This window comes from Bos mutus, chromosome 22, assembly GCF_027580195.1.
Source record: "Bos mutus isolate GX-2022 chromosome 22, NWIPB_WYAK_1.1, whole genome shotgun sequence".
Lineage (NCBI taxonomy): Eukaryota > Metazoa > Chordata > Mammalia > Artiodactyla > Bovidae > Bos > Bos mutus.
In genome coordinates this window covers 53824563-53846614 of record NC_091638.1, presented here as the reverse complement: position 1 = coordinate 53846614, position 22052 = coordinate 53824563, and the positions used below count along the sequence as shown (strand labels likewise).

Below are 22052 nucleotides of genomic sequence, written 5' to 3'. Positions count from 1 at the left end.
GCAGAGAGCAAGGCGGAGCTTCTTGGTGACAAAAGAAATCCAGGCAGTATGGTGGAGTTCTCAAGAATATGCCTGCCTCATGGGTGTTTATCCCAGGGCCCTGCTTGCACAGGTGTGATACGGTTTATAAGTCAGCCGTAGCCACAGAATATGTAATAGCTAAAACCTGGAAGCGGCCTAAATGTCTGTGAACAGGAGACTGGTTAAGAAACCCATGACTCACCCAAAGAAAGAAATGTTAGCCCTCTAAGAGGACGAGCCAGCTGCATGTGAAATGATGTGAAAAGGTTTCCAAGAGTATTGTTAAATGCAAAAAGCAAAGGGCAGTGCACTTTTACTTTCTGTGTTTTTTTAAAAAAAGGAAGAAGAGTACATGCCTGTGTCCTTTGGTCACAGGGCGTGTCTGCAGGGGCACCAGAGACTGCTTTCACCACGTGTGCTCTTTTGCACCTTTTGAACTTGAAGCTGTATGCTTGTATTACTTATGTAACAACCACACACACAAAAGGAGTAAGCAGAAAATTGGTGCTGATTCAAAAATCAGCACTCCAGTTCACTGTGTTCTGCTAAACATATTTCACTGCACTCTGAGCAGATGGCCCGGGAGGGGTTGGGCCAGGGCCAGGGGGCAGCCTCCCTCCCCCATGGGTGTGTGGGGAGCCTTGTGGGGAGCCACGTGGGGCCCTGTGGCCAGGCACATGCCTGCAGCTGGGCCTTCCTGTGCAGCGGAAGGCCCGGGGTGTGGGGCTGAGACTGGTCAAGAGTGGGCGCCGGTAGCACACGCAGGGCAAGATCATGGTCCTCATGTCTGGGTCTGGCCTGGGCAGCTTTCCAGGGCGGACAGTCACGAGACACAGGCTCGTTAGTAGTGCCAGGAAAGGGCCATTATTGAAGCTGCTTCTCTCCATTCATGGGACAGTTCCACAGTGAAACTTGGGGCCAGAGAGAAAGCCTAAGGTTCAGGAAACAGCTTTGGAAGGGCCAGGGTTTCCTGGCCTGCTTGAGGCACCCGTGGGATGGAAAGAGCCCAGAGGAACCTGGGTTCTTAGTTCTTCATCCATCCGCCTGGCTGAAATACAAAGATTCTTTTCAGAGCTCTCCCTGAAGTAGCGCTCCAGCTTTGGACACTCACCGCATTGTGTGCTGGGACATTCCCTGTAGCCCAGCAAAAGGGACAGAAAGGCCCTTTCAGTTAACTGCAAAATAAGCAGGGCTCCGTCCAAGGATGGGGGCCCTTTGCCTCCTAGGCCCTTCGGTAATTCATTGGCTGTCTGAGCACCGTTTACTGCCTCCAGTCTGTTGGATGAGGGTTTTTCAAATGCCGCTTGGTCAATGATTCTTTATACACGCTTATATAAAAAACATATATGTAGGCATGCAAACAGATACTCTTCAGTCATATAGGTTCCCGTATATGTTCAGACACACACATGAACAATTCTATGTAGTCATACTCTTGCCTGGCAAGATATACTGTCTCCGAGGCAGATCAAATATCTGGTACAAGGTGATCAAACAAGATCTGCAGAAGGTTTGTAGTGACACAGAGTTACAAGAGCAGGAATACAGTCTCCTCTGTATTCTTCTCCGAACTGCTTCTCTGAATCTGGGTCATTGTGAAGTCCACTGAATTATTTTGTTGTTGTTAATTTAATTACTATGGTCATGTCTTTATAGCTTATTTATTCATTTATTTTAATGGTTTTACTGATTTATTTTTGGCTGTGCTGGATCTCCGTCGCTGCATGTGGGCTTTTCTCTAGTTGCAGGACATGAGCTTCTCACTGCCGAGGCTTCCCTTGTTGTGGAGCACAGGCTTAGCTGCCCCGTGACATGTGGGGTTTTCCTGGACCAGGGATCAAACCCGCGTCCCCTGCATTGGCAGGCGGATTCTTAACCACTGGACCACCAGGGAGTTCCAAAGTCCAGTTAATTCTTTCTCTCTGTGGATGGTAACACCTGTACTTCCTCTTCGGATGTGACTCGGGCGTTCATTTATCAAGCATTTGGGGATCCTACCCCACCCCAGGCAGTGTTTTGGTTTCCTGGGCTACTGTAATGAACAAAATGGGCAGAGATCTGGGGCCTCGTGATGTTTGCATTCTGGTGAGGAGCCAGCTGGTCACTGTGGGGGCAGGTGGGGTTGGGAATGGACAGGGGGAAGGCAGACTTCCCAGGGAAGTGACCGTTGAGTGGAGACCTGAGGGCTGTAAAGGTGGGAGTCAGAGGCATATCTGTGGAGCAGTTCTAGGCAGAAGAGACAGTGACTCTCTTGTGCCTCTAGTTACATTGCGCTCACTTGGCAAAAAGCAGCCCTGCTTAGACCCAACTCCACACCCACATCTGTGCAACGGAACCTCGGCCGCAGAGACACGTGCCCTGTGCTGGCTGGCCTCCTTGCAGTTCAGGGCCAGGATCTCGGGTGGGAGTGGAGGTGGGGGTGGGGAGCACAGGGGGAGGCTTCACGCTTCCATCATGCATTCTTCTTCAGTCCATTCACGCTTTCACTGCCCTAAACAGCCAGTTCCCTGCAGCCGCATCCCCGGGTCACTCTCAGCTAACTCTCTGTACCTCCTATCAGTTCAGTTCAGCCGATCAGTCGTGTCCATCTCTTTGTGACCCCATGGACTGCAGCACACCAGGCTTCCCTGTCTGCCACCACCTCCGGGAGTCTGCTCAAATTCATGTCCATTGAGTCAATGATGCCATCCAACCATCTCATCCTCTGTTGCCCCCTTCTCCTCCTGTCTGCAATCTTTCCCAGCATCTTTCCCAAGGAGCTGGCGCTTTGCATCAGGTGGCCAAAATATTAGAGCTTCAGCTTCAGCATCAGTCCTTCCAATGAATATTCAGGGCTGATTTCCTTCAGGATTGACTGGTTTGATTTCCTTGCTGTCCAAGGGACTCTCAAGAGTCTTCTCCAACATCACAATTTGAAAGCATCAATTCTTTGGCGCTCAGCTTTCTTTGTGGTGCAACTCTCACACCTGTCCATGACTACCGGCAAAACCATACCTTCGACTATATGAACCTTTGTCCTCAAAGTGATGTCTCTGCTTTGTAATACACTGTCTAGGTTTGTCATAGCTTTTCTTCCAAGAAGCAGGCATCTTTTAATCTCATGGCTGCAGTCACCATCTGCAGTGATTTTGGAGCCCAAGAAAATAAAATCTCCCACGGTTTCCATTGTTTTCTCATCTATTTGCCATGAAGTAATGGGACCAGATGCCATGATCTTCATTTTTTGAATGTTGAATTTTAAGCTACCCTTTTCACTCTCCTTTTTTACCTTCATCAAGAGGCTCTTTAGTTCCTCTTCGCTTTCTGCCCTTAGCATGATGTCATCTGCATGTCTGAGGTTGTCTACCTGCCCATGAACCACATTTTGGATTTCCAGAGTACAAAGCACTGTCACGCGTATTGCATTATTTGTTCCTTGTCACAACGCTGGCAAATAGATTCACTAATTCACTTATTCAACTATTAGGTACTGTGACATATAGATACTGGGCATACAGATATGGTCTAATGGGGTGGAAAACCAACCACCCACCAAAAAACCACATGTAAACAATAAATATAAATAGTGATCAGAACTGATGAGGAAATAAAGAGGGTGCCGAAAAAGAAGGGTTCTAGAGACTGTTATTTTGGCAGAGATGGTAAGATGAGCCACGGAGAAGTTCAAGGGCCAGGTCTGGGCAGACACCAGGAAGCTCCTGCAGCTAGTGGCAGGGAAGACTCCCCAGTCAGACCTGCCGCAGGGAGGCAGACCCTGCCAGAGCAGGAAGGCCGTTGTGGGGTTGGTTTCAGTCTAAGCCCCTGGTAAGCACTGAGGGTTACCAGGGAACTGACTGGTCTGGTATCGGCCTTAGGATCACGGTATCTGCTCTCTGGGAAATGAAACCTCTCCAGGGTCACCTAGGAGGTAGTGCAGGGAGTGGTGGGCCTTGCTAGGGTGCCCAGGAGGCAGGCCTGGCGCCCCCAGAGTCGTGCAGATCTACTTGGGGGATCAGAAATCCTCCCATGAATAATGAGCCAGCAGGGCACGTGATTTTATGGCCTAACAGAGGGACTTAGGACGCTCCCTCCGGGCAACAATGTGCCTTTTAACCCCTTTCAGAGGACCTAGGCACCCATGCACGCTTCGCTAGTCATGATGGCATCTTGGACCCTTCTCCCTCGATGCCTCAGTCTCCCTACTTGTCCAAGGGGACTTGGGCCAGCCCTCAGGTGACTCCGTGGGTCGCCAATCCTGCACCTTGTGTAGGGGCGAGGGAACTGCCGGGGCCAAGCCGGCAAAAGGGGTTGACTTTCCACTCGGGAAACCGAGGCACAGTGGGACGAGGAGCGTGCGACCTCGGGACTCCCGCAAAATTCAAGCGGCACGTCTCGGGTCCACGCAAGCCGTCCAGGTCGCCTGCCAGCGATCCCCGCGGAGTGGCCTCCGCCCCGCTCTGCCCAAGGACCGGAGCCGGGCCGGACTTCTCCTGGGGCGGTCCCGCGCTCAAGGGCTGAAAGAGGCGCGCGGGCCACACCTCCAGGTTCCCCAGCCCAGTCGGGCTCGGGCCTGCCCCGGGGCGCCCGCCGCCGCGCGCGCCGACCCCGCCCCTCTCCCGCGCCCCCGCCCCTCGGCCGCTGCCTCCGCCTCCGCCTCCTCGCAGGCCCGCGACGTGCCCGGCCGGCGACCGAGCGGCGGGGACGGCGTCCGGCGCACTCACTTCCGCGTCCCGCCGCCCTCCGGCTCGCGCGCGCCCAGCCCCCGCCGCCATCGGACAATAGACCAACCGCCCGGCTGCCGTGAACTTCCCGCCGGGGCCCGGCCGGCCCGTGTGCCCCGGATCCCGATCCCCGATCCGTCCCCGCGCCGGCCACGATCGCAGCTCCGCGCCACCGGGGGAAGCCGCGGAGGACCGAGCGCCCGGTACGTGCTCGCGCCTCCCGCCGCCGCGCCTCCGCTCCGGCCCGGCCGGTCCTGGGCCCTCTGCTCTCTGCTCTCTGAGCAACTTTCCCTCCTGTCCAGCGGCTGCTGCCTTGTGGGTGTCTTGAGTTTGGCTGCTTAAGGAGGATGTGATTTTTTTTTTTTCTTCCGTATTTCTTTTACGTTTTATGATTTGAAACTGAGAAAAGAACTCACAGCCAGCTCGGACAGCCAAGCGCCGCCAGCCGCCCCCACGCGGACACCTCCGAGGGGAAGGGGAATTGGAAGCAAATTTGGCCCAAGTGACTTTGAGGCCTCAGCATCTGCTGGACTCTAAGGCCCTGGGTCATGACTCTCATGCTGGGCAGGTGGAAGGCTGTACCTGTTCTGGGCTGGACTTGAGTGTCCGCCCTCTGCCAGGACCCCCACCGCCCCAGCTCCACGCACTCAACTAGGCTAGGCCCGGTCAGCAACATGGATAAGTACGACGACTTGGGCCTGGAGGCCAGTAAGTTCATTGAGGACCTGAACATGTATGAGGCCTCCAAAGATGGGCTCTTCCGAGTGGACAAGGGTGCAGGCAACAACCCGGAGTTTGAGGAAACACGCAGGGTGTTTGCTACCAAGATGGCCAAAATCCACCTGCAGCAGCAGCAGCAGCAGCAGCTCCTACAGGAGGAGACCCTGCCCAGGGCGAGCCGGGGTCCCGTTAACGGTGGGGCACGCCTGGGCCCACCGGCCCACAGGGAAGCTGGTGGGGGCAGCAAGCTGGCCGCGGATGGTGCTGCCAAGCCCCCTCTCGCTGCCTCAACCGTGGCCCCTGGGACGACCATCACCGTGGCGCCTGGGCAGCCCTCGTACCCACCCCAGGAGCAGAGGGCCAAGCTGTACGTCCGGGGTTCGAGGCAAGGCAGCCAAGACTGTGGGTCCAAGGAGAGCATGGTGAATTCTGAGATGTCTGCTTTCCATCGGCCGGGCCCCTGTGAGGATCCCTCCTGCCTCACCCACGGAGACTATTACGACAACCTGTCCTTGGCAGGCCCCAAGTGGGCCGACGACCCGGGAGTGTCCCCTGGCATCAGGTTGGGTGTAGGAAGTGGGTGGTCTGGGACCCCAGGGAGCGACCCATTGCTATCTAAGCCCTCCAGGGATCCTCACCTGTACCACCAGCAGCTCTCCGCAGGCTCTGGCAGGTCTTTGCAGAGTGGCCAGGATGGTGGGCCTGGAGGAGGCAACAGCGAGAAGCCAGCGGGGGTCTGGACCACCGCCTCTTCCCAGCGAGTGAGCCCTGGCCTCCCTTCCGCTGGCCCAGAGAATGGGGCCCTCCCGAGGTCTGCTCAGCCCAGGACCCCTTCTTTCTCAGCGCCTCTGGCCCTGAACCGGCCCAGTCAAGGCTCTCTTCCCAGAACAAACTCAGGGGTAGGGAGTGAGGTTTCAGGCACGACGCCCAAACCCACTGTGGACCCTCAACCCTGGTTCCAAGATGGGCCCAAATCTTACCTTTCTAGCTCTGCCCCTTCATCCTCGCCAGCCAGCATGGACCATATGCAGGCGGGTGCCCTCCCTGGGCTGGGTCCCAAGCCTGGCTGTACAGATCCTGGCATTGGTCCCAAGCTCAGCCCCAACAGCCTTGTCCATCCAGTGATGTCCACCCTGCCTGAGTTATCTTGTAAAGAAGGTGCCTCCAGCTGGGTCTGTGATGGCAGCCTGGGGCCTGTGCTCCCAGAGACGCCGAGTTCCCCCAGAGTGAGGTTACCCTGCCAGACGCTCATCCCGGGCCCTGAGCTTGGACCCACGGCCGCCGAATTGAAGTTAGAAGCCCTCACCCAGCGTCTGGAGCGGGAGATGGATGCTCACCCGAAGGCCGATTACTTTGGTGAGTACTGAGAGGCTGGTGTGGTTGCCCACAGCGGGTGACGGGGTCCCTGCATTTGGGCATTAGGGGGAAACGCCCCCTACCCCCACCAGGGATGCTGTCGCTCTCCTTGAGTGCGCCTGTCTTTTTTTTTTTTTAACTTCCTCTTTCAGCTGCCTCTTCTGAAACTTGAAAAGAGACTTGAGATCATCACTAGGCAGAAAGCGGATCTTGCTGCTGGTGGTTACCCATGTGCAAAGGGCAGGATTGCTCGTGACTGCTCCCCGCAAAAAGGGAAATCTGTGACTTTGGATTTCAAGGGTTTCGGGAGTGACTTAGAACCTGTCACAGTGACTGGCTCAGGCGGGACCTGAATGGGCTTCTTAGAAGGTCCATGTACCCCTGAGGGTTCGTTCCATCAGTTGCTGGCTGTGCCAGGGGAGCCTGGCTACTAGAGGACCAGTGGTTGGGCGTGGGCTCTCTGCGGGTCCCTGTGTGCACGTGTGTCTGCCTGCACGTTCTGTGTTCAGCAGAGGGAGGTGAAACTCTGACCTGGAAGGCTTTGTTCTAGAGCAGTCCTTCTCAAAGTGTAGTCTGAACCTGCAGCGTCCTTTTGCCTGGGAACTAGTTAAAAATGCAAATTCTTAGGCCCCACCCCAAACCTACTGCATCAGAAACTGGCATGGGGCCCAGCAGTTGGCATTTTTCGCAAGCCAGCCCTGCTCCTGACGTTCTGGGAAATTGGAGACCCGTGCATTAGGCACCTTCCAACTCAGCACCCCCACCCTGACTACTAGCCAGCAGCCAGGTTACACCCACAGTCGTGGCTCCTAAGAGAATGGAAGATGCTCCTTGTTGGTTTTTCTTCCTCTTGGAGGTTTTGTTTTATTCTCTTTTTAAAGCCACAAACTCTCCGAGACTGCTGGCTTCAGCTTTTATTTTTTCCTCCGTGCAGAGTTTGGAGGCAGCAGAAAAGCAGAGATAGCATCCTGTTGAGTAACAATGTAGCCATCTCACAGAAGCTCTAACTAGAAGAGCGGGAGTTTTGTTTATTTTTTTAAATTACTTGTGATTGGAGTATGTTGCTTTACAATGTTATGTGTTTCTGCTGTTCCACAAAGAGAGTCAGCTGCATGGATGCCTCTTGCTTGGGTTGCCTTCCCATTTAGATCGCCGCACAGCATGGAGTCGAGTTCTCTGAGGTGTACAGTAGTTTCTCATTTTATTTTATGCATGGTATCAATATTTTATTTTAGTTTTTATTTTTGAACTGTGCGTAGTTGAGGTCACCGTTTCCCCGTATGAAGGCTTTTGGTGGGGGGCAGGGAAGGCCCCGCACAGGGAGGGTCACTGGTTGGCTGCTGTCTGTCTGCCCCATCCTGCATGAATGAATGATTCTGTCCCGAGGTGCTTGGAGGGACGTGTCCGAGGCTCGGGCACTGTGTTCTTGCTTCTCGTGAGAGCCTCGCAGGAGCAGCGCTCACACCACCCTGGGCAGTCAGAGGTCAGGCTGGCTGTTTACTCGGCGTTTATGTTCTAGAGCATGTAGCGGCCTCTCACTGTGAGCCATCTCTTCTCCTTTGCAAATCCCCCTCCTTGGGAATAATACTTTTCTCTGGAAATACTGTGGGCTTTTTTTTTTTTTTTTTAGTTTAAACCGTTGTCTTTTTTTCCAGTTTTACTGAGATGTAATTGACACACAATATTGTATAAGTTTAAGATGCACAGCATAGTAGTTTTTAAAAAAGATTTCTAAGTTTTTGCTTTTTAAAAGGTTTTTAATTTTTAAGCAAATGTATTTATTTATTTTTGGCAACGCTGGGTCTTCGTTGCTGCTTTTGGGCTTTCTGTCTAGGTGCGGTGAGCTGGGGCAACTCTCGTTGAGGAGCACAGGCTCTAGAGTGTGGGCTCAGCAGTTGTGACGCACGGGCTCAGTTGTCCCCCCCGTGGCATGCGGGGTCTTTCCCGACCAGGGATCGAACCCTTGTTCCCTGCGTTGGAAGGAGGATTCTTTACCACTGAGCCACCAGGAGAGCCTCAGCATAATGATTTGCTTTATGTAATGATTTGATTTACAGGCATCATAAAGTGATGATAACAATAAGGTTCGTGAACATCCATCATCTCATCTCATCTCAAAAAATCACTTTTTTGTTGTGATGAGAACTCCGGATTTCCTTTAACTTTCATATGCAACATATAGCAATGTTAGTTATATTTATCGTGTTGTACATTATATCCTTAGGAAGTTTATGCCTTTGACTGCTTTCGTGTCCCATTCCCCCTCTCCCCTTCCACCTACCGCTGAAGTGAAGTGAAAGTCGCTCAGTCGTGTCCGACTCTTTGCAATCCCATGGACTGTAGCCTGCCAGGCTTCTCTGTCCATGGAATCCTCCAGGCCAGAATACTGGAGAGGGTAGGTGTTCCCTTGTCCAGGGGATTCTTCCCAACCCAGGGATCGAACCCAGGGATCAAATCCAGGGGCGTTGCAGGTGGATTCATGCATTCATTCATTCATTCACTGTCTAAACCACCAGGGAAGCCCAAAGAAGCACACACCTTCCCTGATGGAAGCCACAAATCCCATCTCTTTTTCTATGAGTTTGAAGTATAACTGACCTACAACACTGTTAGTTCCTATTATGCAATGTAATGATTCAGTATTTCTGTACATTTCTGACCATCACAAGTCAGTCCAGTTACAATATGTCACTATATGAAGATATTACATTGTTACTGACTACATTCCCCACACTGTGCATTTCATATCCATGACTGGTTTATTTCGCAACTGAAACTTTGTACCTGTTACCCTCCTTCAGCTATTTCTTTCCTCCCCACCTTCCCTCCCCTCAGGCAACCACCTGTTTGTTCTCTGTAGCTATACTTCTGTTTATGTTTTTTGTGTCTGTGTGTGTCGGTTTTTTTTAGATTACACATATATGTGAAATATAGTATTTGTCTTGAATTTTTAATTTCAAGATCATTAAACAACAAACAACGGTTTTATCTTTGGAGGGAGGCAGGTTCATACACCAGATCATAGCAGAACTATTAGCTATCCATTCATCCATCCCGTATTTATTGAGTACCTGCCTTGAGGTACGTAATGAATGAGGCGGACAGAAACCCCTCCTTCTCCAGAGCAGGTGGTGCAGGAGAGGGAGGCAGGAGATGAACAAAATAAATAAGCAGGTTTGCGGGAGAGAAACAGGAAGTGGAGAGGATGGAGCCTCAGTGCAGGGAGTCGAACCAGGGAGGTTTCTGGTTTTCAAGCCAGTGATCAGGGGAAATCCCATCGAGAAGGTGGCTTTAGAGCTAGGCTTGAAGGAGGCCAGGGGTGACCTTTGAGTCTGCTTTGGGAAAGGGCATGCTCAGCAGGGCAGACAGCAGGAGCAGAGGCCCTCGGGGCCTATTTACTTTATTCATGTGAGCTTAGGAAGGAAGCCCATTTCACCAGCCTGGAAACTGAGACTCAGAGAGGTTAGATGACTGATCCCATGTCTCATAGGGCCTACTGGGTACAGGTGAGGTCTGAGCCCCACAGTTCGGCTTCCTTGCCCATTCCTCTTTATTATTATTATTATTTTAATGTGCTATTCTCACATGCTTTTTAAAAAAGAAATTTGTTTTCTTTCTTCTTTTAAATATATTTTATTTATTTATTTGACGCATCAGCCCTCAGTTACAGCACGAGGAATCTTTGTTGCGTCGTGGGGAGTCTTCCGTTGCCACGCGTGGACTCTCTAGTTGTGGCTTGCGGGCCACGGAGCACACAGGCTTCAGTGGTTGCAGTGCAAGGGCTTAGTTCTGTGGCATGTGGGATCTTAGTGCCCCCACCAGGGATCGAGCCTGCGTGCCCTGCCTTGCAAGCCGAATTCTTAACCACTAGACCACCAGAGAAGCCCTGCTTCCCACTCTTCTAACCAGCATTGCCCAGCTGCCTCCCAAGCACAGACGTGAAAGCCTGCTTTATTTATTTACTTTTATGGTTTTTTTTCTTTAATCAAGAAGAACTTCCTATAATATAAAATCGATCTCTTTAATTTTAAAAGCAGGCAGTAGCATTTAGCGCTTCCCTCACGTTGCGCAAACACCACCCCTGTCTAGTTCCAGAGCATTTATTCATCACCCCCAGAGGAAACCCACACCCATAACTCAGTTGCTTCTCAATCCCTCATCTCTCCCAGCTCCTGGCAGTGACCAATCTGTGTTCTATCCCTCTGACTTTGCCTATTCTACCGCTATATGAAATATTGAGGGTATCATATCTAATTTATTTTTTCACTAAACATTACAGTCACATGTAGAAAACTCCAAAGACAGAAAAACAGACGGAGTGAAGCATTAGTCTCCTTCCCACCCGTCTGTAGCCGAGCATCCTGGCATGTGAGTACGTGCGTGTATCTCTCTGTGGGTCGCAGCCAGGCCTGCTGTCCACCTGCTCTCTGCCTTTCCCTCCCAATGGCGCGTCTTGGCAGCTGTTCCACTTCAGCACGTGTTGCGTTGACTCAGTGTCACCCTCTGCGTGTGCTCTGGTCATGTAAGCAGCCTCATGTGGACTTCAGGCCGACTGCAAGTTGCGAGCCTAGCCTGGGACAAACTCCCAGGGCGGGTGGACTACATTTGTGCCCTTTAAGTGTTGTCTAGTCGCCCTCCACTGAGCTCATGGGGCGCCCCAGTGCCCATCATATAGGAGAGCTTTGGTAGCTGAGCTCTTAGCTGCTCTAAGGAACCGGCCACGCGGCCGAGGAGGACATGCCTCCTGCCAGCACCTGGCCGTCAGGGCGTGGCCCAGCCCTGCTGTGGGACCTTGAACACACCCTAGCCCCTTCCAGGCCTCTCCCCTTCTCCATAGCACGAGGAGCTTGGCCTGTTGAGGGGCTCACGTCAGCAGATGCCCTTCCCGTCTCTAGATTTGGTGTTATCTGATAGATGTCTGTCTGTCCAACACACTAAATAAAGATTAAATTTTACTTCTAAATAACATGAGTTAGAGCAAACTCTGGGAGAGAGTGAAGGACAGGGCGCCTGGCGTGCTGCAGTCCGTGGGGTTGCAAGGAGTCAGACACAACTTAGCGACTGAACAACGGAAAGATTATCTATTGATACAGGGCTCTTGCCAGAGAGAATCAGGGAAATGCAATGGTCCCATTAGAGTCAATGTAATTCTAGCCAGAAGCAAAGCGGAGTTGATGTTTGGGTTGGTTACCTGGACCCCTTCCTGGACATGACCTTGTGGGAAGACTTTGTGAATCCCCAAGACCACCTTCGGGGACCCTTGGGTCTGAAGACACCTCAGTGCCTGGTTATTGATCAGCTCATCACTGAGGACCTTTCTGGCACTTTGCTTGGCCCGGTCTCGTGGGTTTGGGACACTTTGGTCCCGGGAAGGCATTGCTGCCCCCGGTCCTTCTGCCGTGTTCCTCTGCGGCCGCTTTGCGTGTTTCTCCCTTGAGGAGAGCTGATGCTGCTGAGAGGACGCCGTTGGGTTCCTCGTCCCGGGCCTCACGCTTGGAAGGTGCCGCTGTGGGTTGTTTTCACGCCAGTGGGTTCTCTCTCACCTTTTCCTCCTCAGTGGCCATCTGTCCTCTGCACACTAGGCCTCTCCTCCCCTTCTAAGGAAGAAGGACACAGGTGAAGCACCCGTCCCCGGCGGGGTGACTGGGGAAGCTGACTCCGAGGCAGAGTCTAGTGTGCAGGGGGCGGCCTAGGGGACACTGCTGGGAACGTGTGTGTGGAGGGCAGGGGGATGCAGGAGTGGGCAAGCGGGACGCCCCGGCTGCGCTGCGGGCCTGACCAGCCTGGGCCAACCCCAGGGGGGTCTGGGGCTGGAAAAGCCCTTCAGAGCTGCCCCGAATTGGGGTGAGACGGCCTGGCCTTCACCACTCCCTCCTTGGTCCTCTCCGGGTGGGCATGACCAGCAAGGTGCCTGTGTGTAGCTGGGGCCGTGCCCAAAGGGGCTGACAGCTGAGGGCTGCCCCCCTGCAGCCCCAGCCACCGTGCCAGGCTCCTTCACTGAAGGGCGATCTGGGCACCACGCCACATCCCCTGTCCAGGGCAGATAAGACCCCGCTCTCGGTGACCTTGGCCGTGATTTTAATTATTGTGATGTCTGTTGAGCGCCTGTATTTAACCTTCACAGCCAGACTCCGTTCTCCTCCGTTTGCAGTTGAGGAACCCAGGCCGTGAAGGGTTCAGGGCCACACTGCGGTCGGTGGTGGTGCTACCCCACCAGCTGGGGCTCCGACTCCCCGAATGAACTGGGCGGCGTTTCTGGGCTGAGGTGGATGTTCTCTGCGAGCCCCTCCAGATTCAGTCTCTGCTCAGCTGCTGCGGAGGCATCAGTGGGCTCCCTGCCCTTTCCAGGGTCAGGACTCTGGACCTGCAGCCACCCCCCCAGGTCTCCCCTTCCCCACCGCTGTGGGGGACCGGGCACTGCTGGTGCCACCCATGAGAGCCACACTCTGTTAGGTGCCAGCAAGCAGGGTGGCGGCGGGGCAAGAGGAAGCTGGTTCCAGGGTCCCGGTCACCCAGCAAGTGGACGGGTAGACACTTGCCCACCTGCACGCCTGGCTGCGTCTTCAGTTTTCCTGTCTTGGGTGGACATTCCTGCAGCAGTATGTGAGCTCGGAAAACTGTTAACAGCAGACCCGCCTTAGCCTGGGAGCCTGAGGAGAGGTGTGACTCCTCCCACGGATGGCCCAGCCCTGCCAGGGGCCAGGGAGCCTGTCACACCTGATTTTGTTTTACTAGCAGCTCAGGAGGTGAAGTAAGCAGTCCAGACAAGGATCCCATACATGTCCTCTCTGCTCCCTCCCATCTGACCATCTCTTCAACATTGAGCTACAAGTTGTGTTAATGACCTTTTTAAGTCTCATCTGACTTCCTGGCTTCCCTGGTGGCTCAGTTGGTAAAGAACCTTCCTGCCAATGCAGGAGATGTGGGTTCTATCTCTGGGTTGGGAAGACCCCTGGAGAAGGAAATGGCAACCCACTCCAGTATTCCTGCCTGGAGATTTCCATAGACAGGAGCATCTGGTGGGCTACAGTCCATGGGGTCGCAAAGAGTCAGACATGACTTGAGCTTATTTATCTGACTTCATTAGCAACAGTTGCTTGAAATATGGGGTTTAAGTCCAGCCTTGAACGAACAACTGAGAGTGATTTTTCAGAGCATTTGTCATATAAAAGCAAACAACATGGGCCAATCCTGTAGAAGGGGGGCCCCTCCAGGTTTCAGGACAGTGGCCTCTGCGCACCCCAGAGGCTCCACTCACCGCCCGCCCCCCTCCCCCGCCCCCGCAAACATCAGGCATTGCAGTAAACCCAAGCCAAACGCTGAAGTAGGAGAAGGGGACAGAAGATCATTAACCATCGGGCCTGTCTGAGTAGCTGGCATGACCAAGTGTGGGAACTTCTGCCCACATTCCTTTAGGAAATATGGTAATTTGGACCTACTGGATCCAGGCTTCTGTAGCCATGGAAGTAAATTTCTGATCCTTTAGTAACTTTTGTAAATGACACTCCAGAGTCTAATTCTGCCTGTCTAGCCCAGCAGGTGTACACCCTAAGACGTGGGGACTCCTAGCCGTTTCAAAATTGCAGGGCACACGTGGATGTTTGTTTGTTTGTTTTTGTAGGCCAGGTAATCTTCCCCTCAAAACCAGGAGTGTATGTATTTTACACTTTTTTTAAAAAATTGATGTATAGTATATACATACTGGCTTCCCAGGTGGCTCAGAGGTAAAGAATCCACCTGCCAATGCAGGAGATGCAGGAGGTGTGGTTCAGTCCCTGGGTCAGAAAGATCCCCTGGAGGAGGGCATGGCAACCCACTCCAGTATTCTCACCTGAATAATCCCATGGACAGAGAGGAGCCTGGCGGGCTACAATCCATCGGGTCGCAAAGAGTCAGACACGACTAAGCAACTAAACAACGGCAACAACAGGAACAAAACACATGTATTATAGATGCTCACAAGGGGAACACGCCTAGAACTCAGATCAAAGCACAAAACAGGACCAGCACCCAAGAAGCCCCCTGCCATGTGCCCCCACAGTGATCACCACTCTCCAGGCGTAATTGTGGCTTCTGACTGCAAATACGAGGTTCTGAGCAATCGTGTGGTTTAAAGTAACTTCTAAAACCTGCGCGTGCGTGCTAAGTCGCTTCACTCGTGTCCGACTCTTTGCAGCCCTATGGGCTGTAGCCCACCAGCCTCCTCTGTCCATGAGATTCTCCAGACAAGAGTACTGGAGTGGCTTGCTGTGTCCTCCTCCAGGGGATCTTCCCAACCCAGGGATCGATCGAGTCTCTTACATCTCCTGCATTGGCAGGCGGGTTCTTTACCACTAGTGCCCCCTGGGAAGCTCCCTACAACCTTGAGATGATTTACAAAACCTATCACGGCAGGTTTGGGATGGAAGGAGAGCACAGGGCTGAGCAGGGTGCAGCCAAGGCTCAGACAGCAAGGAGTGAGTGCTGTCAGCGGGACTGTCCAGCTCGCTCAGAAACAGCGGCTGCTCCCTCATGGCCAGCGATCAGGGCTCCGATACTGTTTGGGTCCTCTGTGTTGTGGTCCAGACAGATGGATGGTTCATCATATGCTTTAGTCCTGTTCCTTACCTACCTCTCTCTGTAGGATTTCTCTTCTGAGATTTTGGGGTGGAGGGATTATGAACAACCCCCAGGGTTCACTCAGAATGAGTCACCTGTTCACTGAGTTCACTTGTCAGCAAGGTACACATGTCTGGTCCCCTCCGTGCTCTTAGCACTGGGCTTGGAAGGATGCTGCAGGGTCAGACTCAGATCCTCGGGCTTGGAGTGACAGCCACTGTTCTGTCACCCTGGCCTCAGGTCCAAACTCGGGGTGTCCCCCGCAGCCCCACCACGATGACCAGCTCCTGTCGCACCAACTTCATGGCTGGTCCTGAACTCCCAGAGTTCCTTCTCACCCCAGGACTTCTGCTCTTGCTGTTCTCCAGCCCATGCCTCCGGCCAGCCTGGCGCGGCCCCCAGCGATCCCCCTCGGGGAAGCGGTGGGGAGCGGGTCTGCCTGCAGCCCTGGTCTGTCCTGACAGCGGTTTCCCACAGTGGCTGCCTCATCCCGTCAGGCTGTCTTTCTGAGGTCCTTCCCCCGTGAAATGTTTCTGCTCTGTTCCTTTGTAACCAGGAAAGCATGTCTTGTTTTTTCCATCTTATTCTCATGCTCTTTTGATTCATAGCCCAGAACATTGAATTGACCCGATGTGGCTATTCCTGCCAGAGGTTTTTTAATGTTCCTTTACATCTCTTGATTTATGGCTCCCACTCGGGAGGAGGAACTGTGGAAGAAAGGCATGCATCTGGGAGTGAGGCAGCCAGCTGTTCTGGGTCCCAGGCTACCAGCAGCCCCAGGTGTGACGTGGGGCCACCTGCTCTTCCTGTACTGAGCCCCGGGGCACCTCTGAGGGCCCTTCCTGACCTGGAGTCCTGTAGCCGTGGGTCCAGTTGGATACCTGGATCTTAGCTGGTCAAGTAACAGGGGTCTGGGCCTCAGTATTATCCACTGTGGCAAGAGCCTGGAAAGGCAGAGGGCTGACCCGCCAAGCTTCTCGTCCCCCTTCCAGGCCTCTACAGAATTAAAAAACAACTTGTTTTGTTTAGTTACAGTTGCATTTTCAGTTGTAAGCAGTAATCATTTTTTACTTCAGGCATGCCAGAAAATACATTCAACTAAAACAAGAACAAGAACCACAGATCACTGACTTGCCTTCTGTCCTTAGAGTAATCAGTGTTCAGATTTTCTGCCGAAAGTTTCTCATCCCCAATACAGGCCAGAGCTCATGTGATGCAGGAGGGATCATGGTTCTTGGCCCTTTGACCAGATGTAGAAGCGTTTACTGAGCTAGAAGCCAGTTTGCTCTGCAGGGTGTGTCTGATGAAAGGGAGTTTAGGAAGGACTTGAAGATGCCCTTTAGGAAACAGCCACACGTGGGGAGAGAGTGGCATTACAGGGGTCACCGCCGGAAGCCTTTTGGGGCTCTCAATCTAATTCTGATTTTGTGTATTTTTGGCCCTGATGGGTCTTCACTGCTGCATGGGCGTTTCTCTAGTTGCTGCCAGCGGGGGCCACTCTAGGTTCAGGGCATGGACTCCTCATCATGCTGGCTTCTCCTGGCGTGGAGCACGGGCTGTAGGGCGCACGGTCTTCAGTTGTTGCAGCGAGTGGGCTCAGTGGTTGAGGCTCCCAGGCTCTAGAGCAGAGGCTCAGAAGTTGTGGTGCACGGGCTTGGTTGCTCCGCAGCGTGTAGGATCTTCCTGGATCAGGGATCAAACCCATGTCTCCCACATTGGCGGGTGGATTCTTTACCACTGAGCCACCAGGGAAGCCCTCTCATTCTAATTAAACTTGGGGTCCCTAGTGTGGGTGACAGCAGGGGGACTAGCCTTGGGACTTGGTGATCTTGCTTTTGCTGGCATTTCCCAGGACACTTTGAAGGGCTCTTGTGTTTCTGGGTCTCAGCGTTTCTAGGTCTCAGGCTTAGCACGGGGCGGGGAATAGGGGTCTCGGGGCCTGGCCCTTCAGGCTCCTCGTGGGGGTGGGTGGATGTCTGTTTCAGGAATGGAGGGGCTTCACTTAGGGTGTGGAGGGGGAAAAGGAAAGGATGTTTACCTGGGTTGTGGCTCTGAGGTAGTTTTGCTAAAATTTATCGAGCAAGTTGCTCTGTGTCAGGCACTTCGCTAATCATCTCACACACATACACGTGTTTAATCCTTCCAACAAGCCTGTCTTATGATCCCCGTTTTATGGACGGGGAAGCTGAAGTACACAGAAGTGAATTAACCTGCCCAAGATATCTATTAAGGAGCTTTGCTAAGCCCGGGATCCTGACCTGCATGCTGCGCTGGCCCTCGGCTCCTGGGAGCACAGGGGCTTTCTGACAGAGGGACCTCAGTGGGCATCATGGCCACGAGGAGGTCAGGCCTGAGCCTCCCCCTTTGCAGGTGGAGTGATGAGGAAGGCAGGCCATGGCGGGGTGGATGCCTGAAGTGGCTCGAGGGATGCATCCCCCTTTCGCAGCCAGGTGTGCCCTCTGGTTCGTCTTCAGGCCAGGAGCCAGGGGCTCATACCAGCTCCTCCCTGCCGGGTGGCGACCATGAAAGCTCAGCGGTGTTAAAACATGCATGGGCTGCTCAGGAGTCTTGACTGCTCACAACCCGTCGGGCCCCGGACTTCTCCTGTTCCCCTGAAGGGTGTGGGTTAGGGCGGGCAGGTCATGCCGTCGGTGGTGCCCCGTGACACCCCCAAATGTTGTGCGCAAGGACGGGGGTGTGCCAGCCCACAGTTTCTTTGGAGGTAGCCAGGGTGTCTTGGTCTCAGGGTCAGTATCAACCCCAGGCCTGTGTCTAGATGTTTAAACCCAAATGTCGGACGAAGCTATGCTCAGAGTCCATCTGGCAAACCGGACAGAAACCTTACCCTGAATCAAAACAGGCCTCCAAAATTTCCAAGGCGTGTCAGCTGCAGGGTTGTGCCTGCCAGCAAATACATATATCTGTGTCAGGCTTTGTTTCTCATCTGTCCCCTCCCAGGGAAACCAGCTGGACGCAGAACCTCAGGGTCATGTTGGAAGGCCGGAGGCTCTCTGCCTGAGTGTTTCTGAGGGAATACTTTAGAGCCAGGTTATTTTTACATCTCGAGAGCCACGAGTTTAGACTTGGCCAAGCTCTCCCCTCATCTGTTTTGTTCTGTGATTCGTCTCCGCGTGTCCCGGGGGAGCGCGGTCTGGTTACTCCCGGTCACTGGAAGTTAGTCAGGAGTCCTTCCCCCCGACACATGTCTTTGTAACATATAGAAGGTTCTAGAAGCCTTCCGCGATGCTGTCATTTACGAGGAGGGGACTTGAGTTCTGTAGCTGGTCCTGGGAGGTCTAGTGACTCAGGTCTTTCAGGGCCTCGTAAACATGGCCCCCATCTTATAATGCAGCCCTGAGTCGGGGGTACCCGGCGCGGCAGCCCTGGGCCTGACTGCATGTGACCATCACCTCAGCTTCAGAAGACAGTAGCAGATTGGCCTTTTGCTGCCTGGGAGCCTGACAGCAGCTTCCCTGTTCGGCCGAACCGCCCCATGAGCTGAGTTTATGGTTTCCTTTCAGCAGAGTGGAGCCAAGTCGCGGCCGTGTTTGCTCACAGGACAGGCAGGGCTGGCCCCGGGGAGGAGGTCAGGTTTCCCATCTGCTGGAGCATCTCCTGTTCTGTCCCCCTCTCCCCTTCCTTGGTTCGTGTTGCTTCCTGCTGGTGCAGTCAGGTAGTGAATGTAGAGAGAGGCGGATTTCAGGGCTGGGCCCCAGCGCGTTTGCTGACAGCTACAGTCATGTGGAACATGCTGGCAGCAAGATGCGGGCCTTCTGTGCCAGCTCGGACACCCTTCTCCACTTCACTGACGGGCACCGGCGGGCCTGTTCAGTTCAGTTCAGTTCAGTCGCTCAGTCATGTCCGACTCTTTGCGACCCCATGAATCGCAGCACGCCAGGCCTCCCTGTCCATCACCAACTCCCGGAGTTCACTCAGACTCACGTCCATCCAGCCATCTCATCCTCTGTCGTCCCCTTCTCCTCCTGCCCCTAATCCCTCCCAGCATCAGAGTCTTTTCCAGTGAGTCAACTCTTTGCATGAGGTGGCCAAAGTACTGGAGTTTCAGCTTTAGCATCATTCCTTCCAAAGAACACCCAGGACCGATCTCCTTTAGGATGGAGTGGTTGGACCTCCTTGCAGTCCAAGGGACTCTCAAGAGTCTTCTCCAACACCACAATTCAAAAGCATCAATTCTTCGGTGCTCAGCCTTCTTCACAGTCCCAACTCTCACATCCATACATGGCCACTGGAAAAACCATAGCCTTGACTAGACGGACCTTTGTTGGCAAAGTAATGTCTCTGCTTTTGAATATGCTATCTAGATTGGTTATAACTTTCCTTCCAAGGAGTGCCTGGGCTCCTTATAATTCTGATTCCTCTTCTGTGCTCCAAGCCTCCAAAGCTGGTTTTGGGTTCAGGGCTGTTGGCTGGGAGGAAACGCCTGGCTCTAGGGGTGATGGTGTTCTGGAGGCGGGACCCAGACACTGGATGGGGGGGCGTATGGGCATCAGTTGGATGGAAGCGGGTCCCTCGCTGGCCTGCAGAGAGCCCAGCCACAGAGCACAGAAGCCGGAGTGGGGAGGGCGTGATAAACAACAGATGCGCCCCGGGCAGCAGGCCAGCGGGTGGTGATGACAGGCACTTCTCCTGGTTGACCCGCCACGTCCCTCCGTGAGATCACGTCCCAGCAGAGGTGACGGCGAAATGTCCTTGTCCCCCTAAAAGTGCTTGGTCCTCATCAGCCGCGCTCATGAACTCAGAACTGCTTTCTTTTGGGAAACAAAATTGGAGCTCTATGATAATCCAGCTCTTAAGAAATAAGGAAAGGACTTCCCAGGTGGTCCCGTGGTTAAGAGCCCGTCTCCCCTGGTCTGGAAGCTGAGATCCTACATGCCTCGGGGCAACAGAGCCCTCATTCCATAAGGAAAGATCCCAAGTGCTGCAACTAAGACTCAAGGCAGCCAAATAAATAAATATATAATTTTAAAAAAGAAATAAGGACAGTGAGGAAATCAAACCAAACATCAATTTAGTGACAGGATTCAAAATACAAAACCCTGGGCCTGGTCTGTAGAAGTTACACGTAAAGTATTTGTTGAATGAACGAATCATGGAGTGTATTTATCATGTTGTGCCATCAGAGTGAAAAGTGCAAGTGTTTGGTTCCGATGCCAGCAGGCTGACAGGCAGCGGCTGCTGCAGACGCAGTTTTTCTCTGTCGCTTGGGCCCGGTGGTAGCTGTGACGCCCCGTTTGACGTCTGTCAGACCCTGATCACCGATCTGAGCAGAAGGGTGAGCTTACTGAGCGAGGACTTGGGTGACGTGGCTGGTGGCCGGTGGGCTAGTCTGTAAGCCTGGAGAGGTCCTGTCCCCCAGGGCAAACCTGAGACATGACCACATTTTGCCGAGAAGAAATTTCAGAGAGAAATTTCTGCACGCATGGAACTCGCGTGCGTCTCTGGATGGTTTCCTGTCTTGCTTGGCCGGGTAGAGCTCTGGAGTCCTGAAGCAGAGTAGTGGGTATGAACCCCAAATAGAACACTGACTTTCCTGTGCCCAGAGGCTCACAGGAACCTAACCTTGTGTTTCCTCTGGGAGCAGTGATTTGCTATTCACAATTTCAGCTTCCCTGGTGGCTCAGTGGCTCAAAGAATCTACCTGCCGATGCAGGTGACGTGAGTTCAATCCCTGGCTCGAGAAGATCCCCTGGAGAAGGACATGGAAACCCCCCAAAAAAGAATACCCAAATATTCTTGCCTGGGAAATCCCATGGACAGAGGGGCCTGGCGGGCTACAGTCCATGGGGTCGCAGAGAGCTGGACACAACTTAGCGACTGCACAACAGAACAGTTTGGTGTTTGTGGTGACTTTATGGAGCATAACTGCCTCGCGAATAGCGAGAATCTACTGTAGTATTCTTCTGTGTGCCTTATTCACCTAGACAGTGTCTGAAATTAATTCCTGTGGCTGCCTGTGTCAGTGGTCGGTCCTCTTATCAGTTCAGTTCAGTTGCTCAGTCGTGTCCGACTCTGTGCGACCCCATGAATCGCAGCACACCAGGCCTCCCTGTCCATCACCAACTCCCGGAGTTCACTGAGACTCACATCCATGGACTCAGTGATGCCATCCAGCCATCTCATCCTCTGTCGTCCCCTTCTCCTCCTACCCCCAATCCCTCCCACCATCAGAGTCTTTTCCAGTGAGTCAACTCTCCACATGAGGTGACCAAAGTACTGGAGTTTGAGCTTTAGCATCATTTCTTCCAAAGAAATCCCAGGGCTGATCTCCTTCAGAATGGGCTGGTTGGATCTCCTGCAGTCCAAGGGACTCTCAAGAGTCTTTTCCAACACCACAGTTCAAAAGCATCAATTCCTCGGCGCTCAGCCTTCTTCACAGTCCAACTCTCACATCCATACGTGACCACAGGAAAAACCATAGCCTTGACTAGACGGACCTTTGTTGGCAAAGTAATGTCTCTGCTTTTGAATATGCCATCTAGGTTGGTCATAACTTTCCTTCCAAGGAGTAAGCGTCTTTTAATTTCATGGCAGCAGTCACCATCTGCAGTGATTTTGGAGCCCCCAAAAATAAAGTCTGACACTGTTTCCACTGTTGCCCCATCTATTTCCCATGAAGTGATGGGACCAGATGCCATG

The 22052-nt window shown here is 53.2% G+C and overlaps 1 protein-coding gene across 1 annotated transcript in view; it reads left to right on the top strand.

The window, feature by feature from the left end:
- The first annotated feature begins 5395 nt into the window (after positions 1-5395).
- The window catches only part of LIMD1 (LIM domain containing 1), a 78323-nt gene continuing 61666 nt past the window's right edge, over positions 5396-22052 (top strand). The window contains exon 1 of the mRNA XM_070360413.1: positions 5396-6797. Coding sequence (XP_070216514.1) covers positions 5396-6797 — 1402 coding nt within the window. The remainder of the gene's footprint in view (positions 6798-22052) is intronic.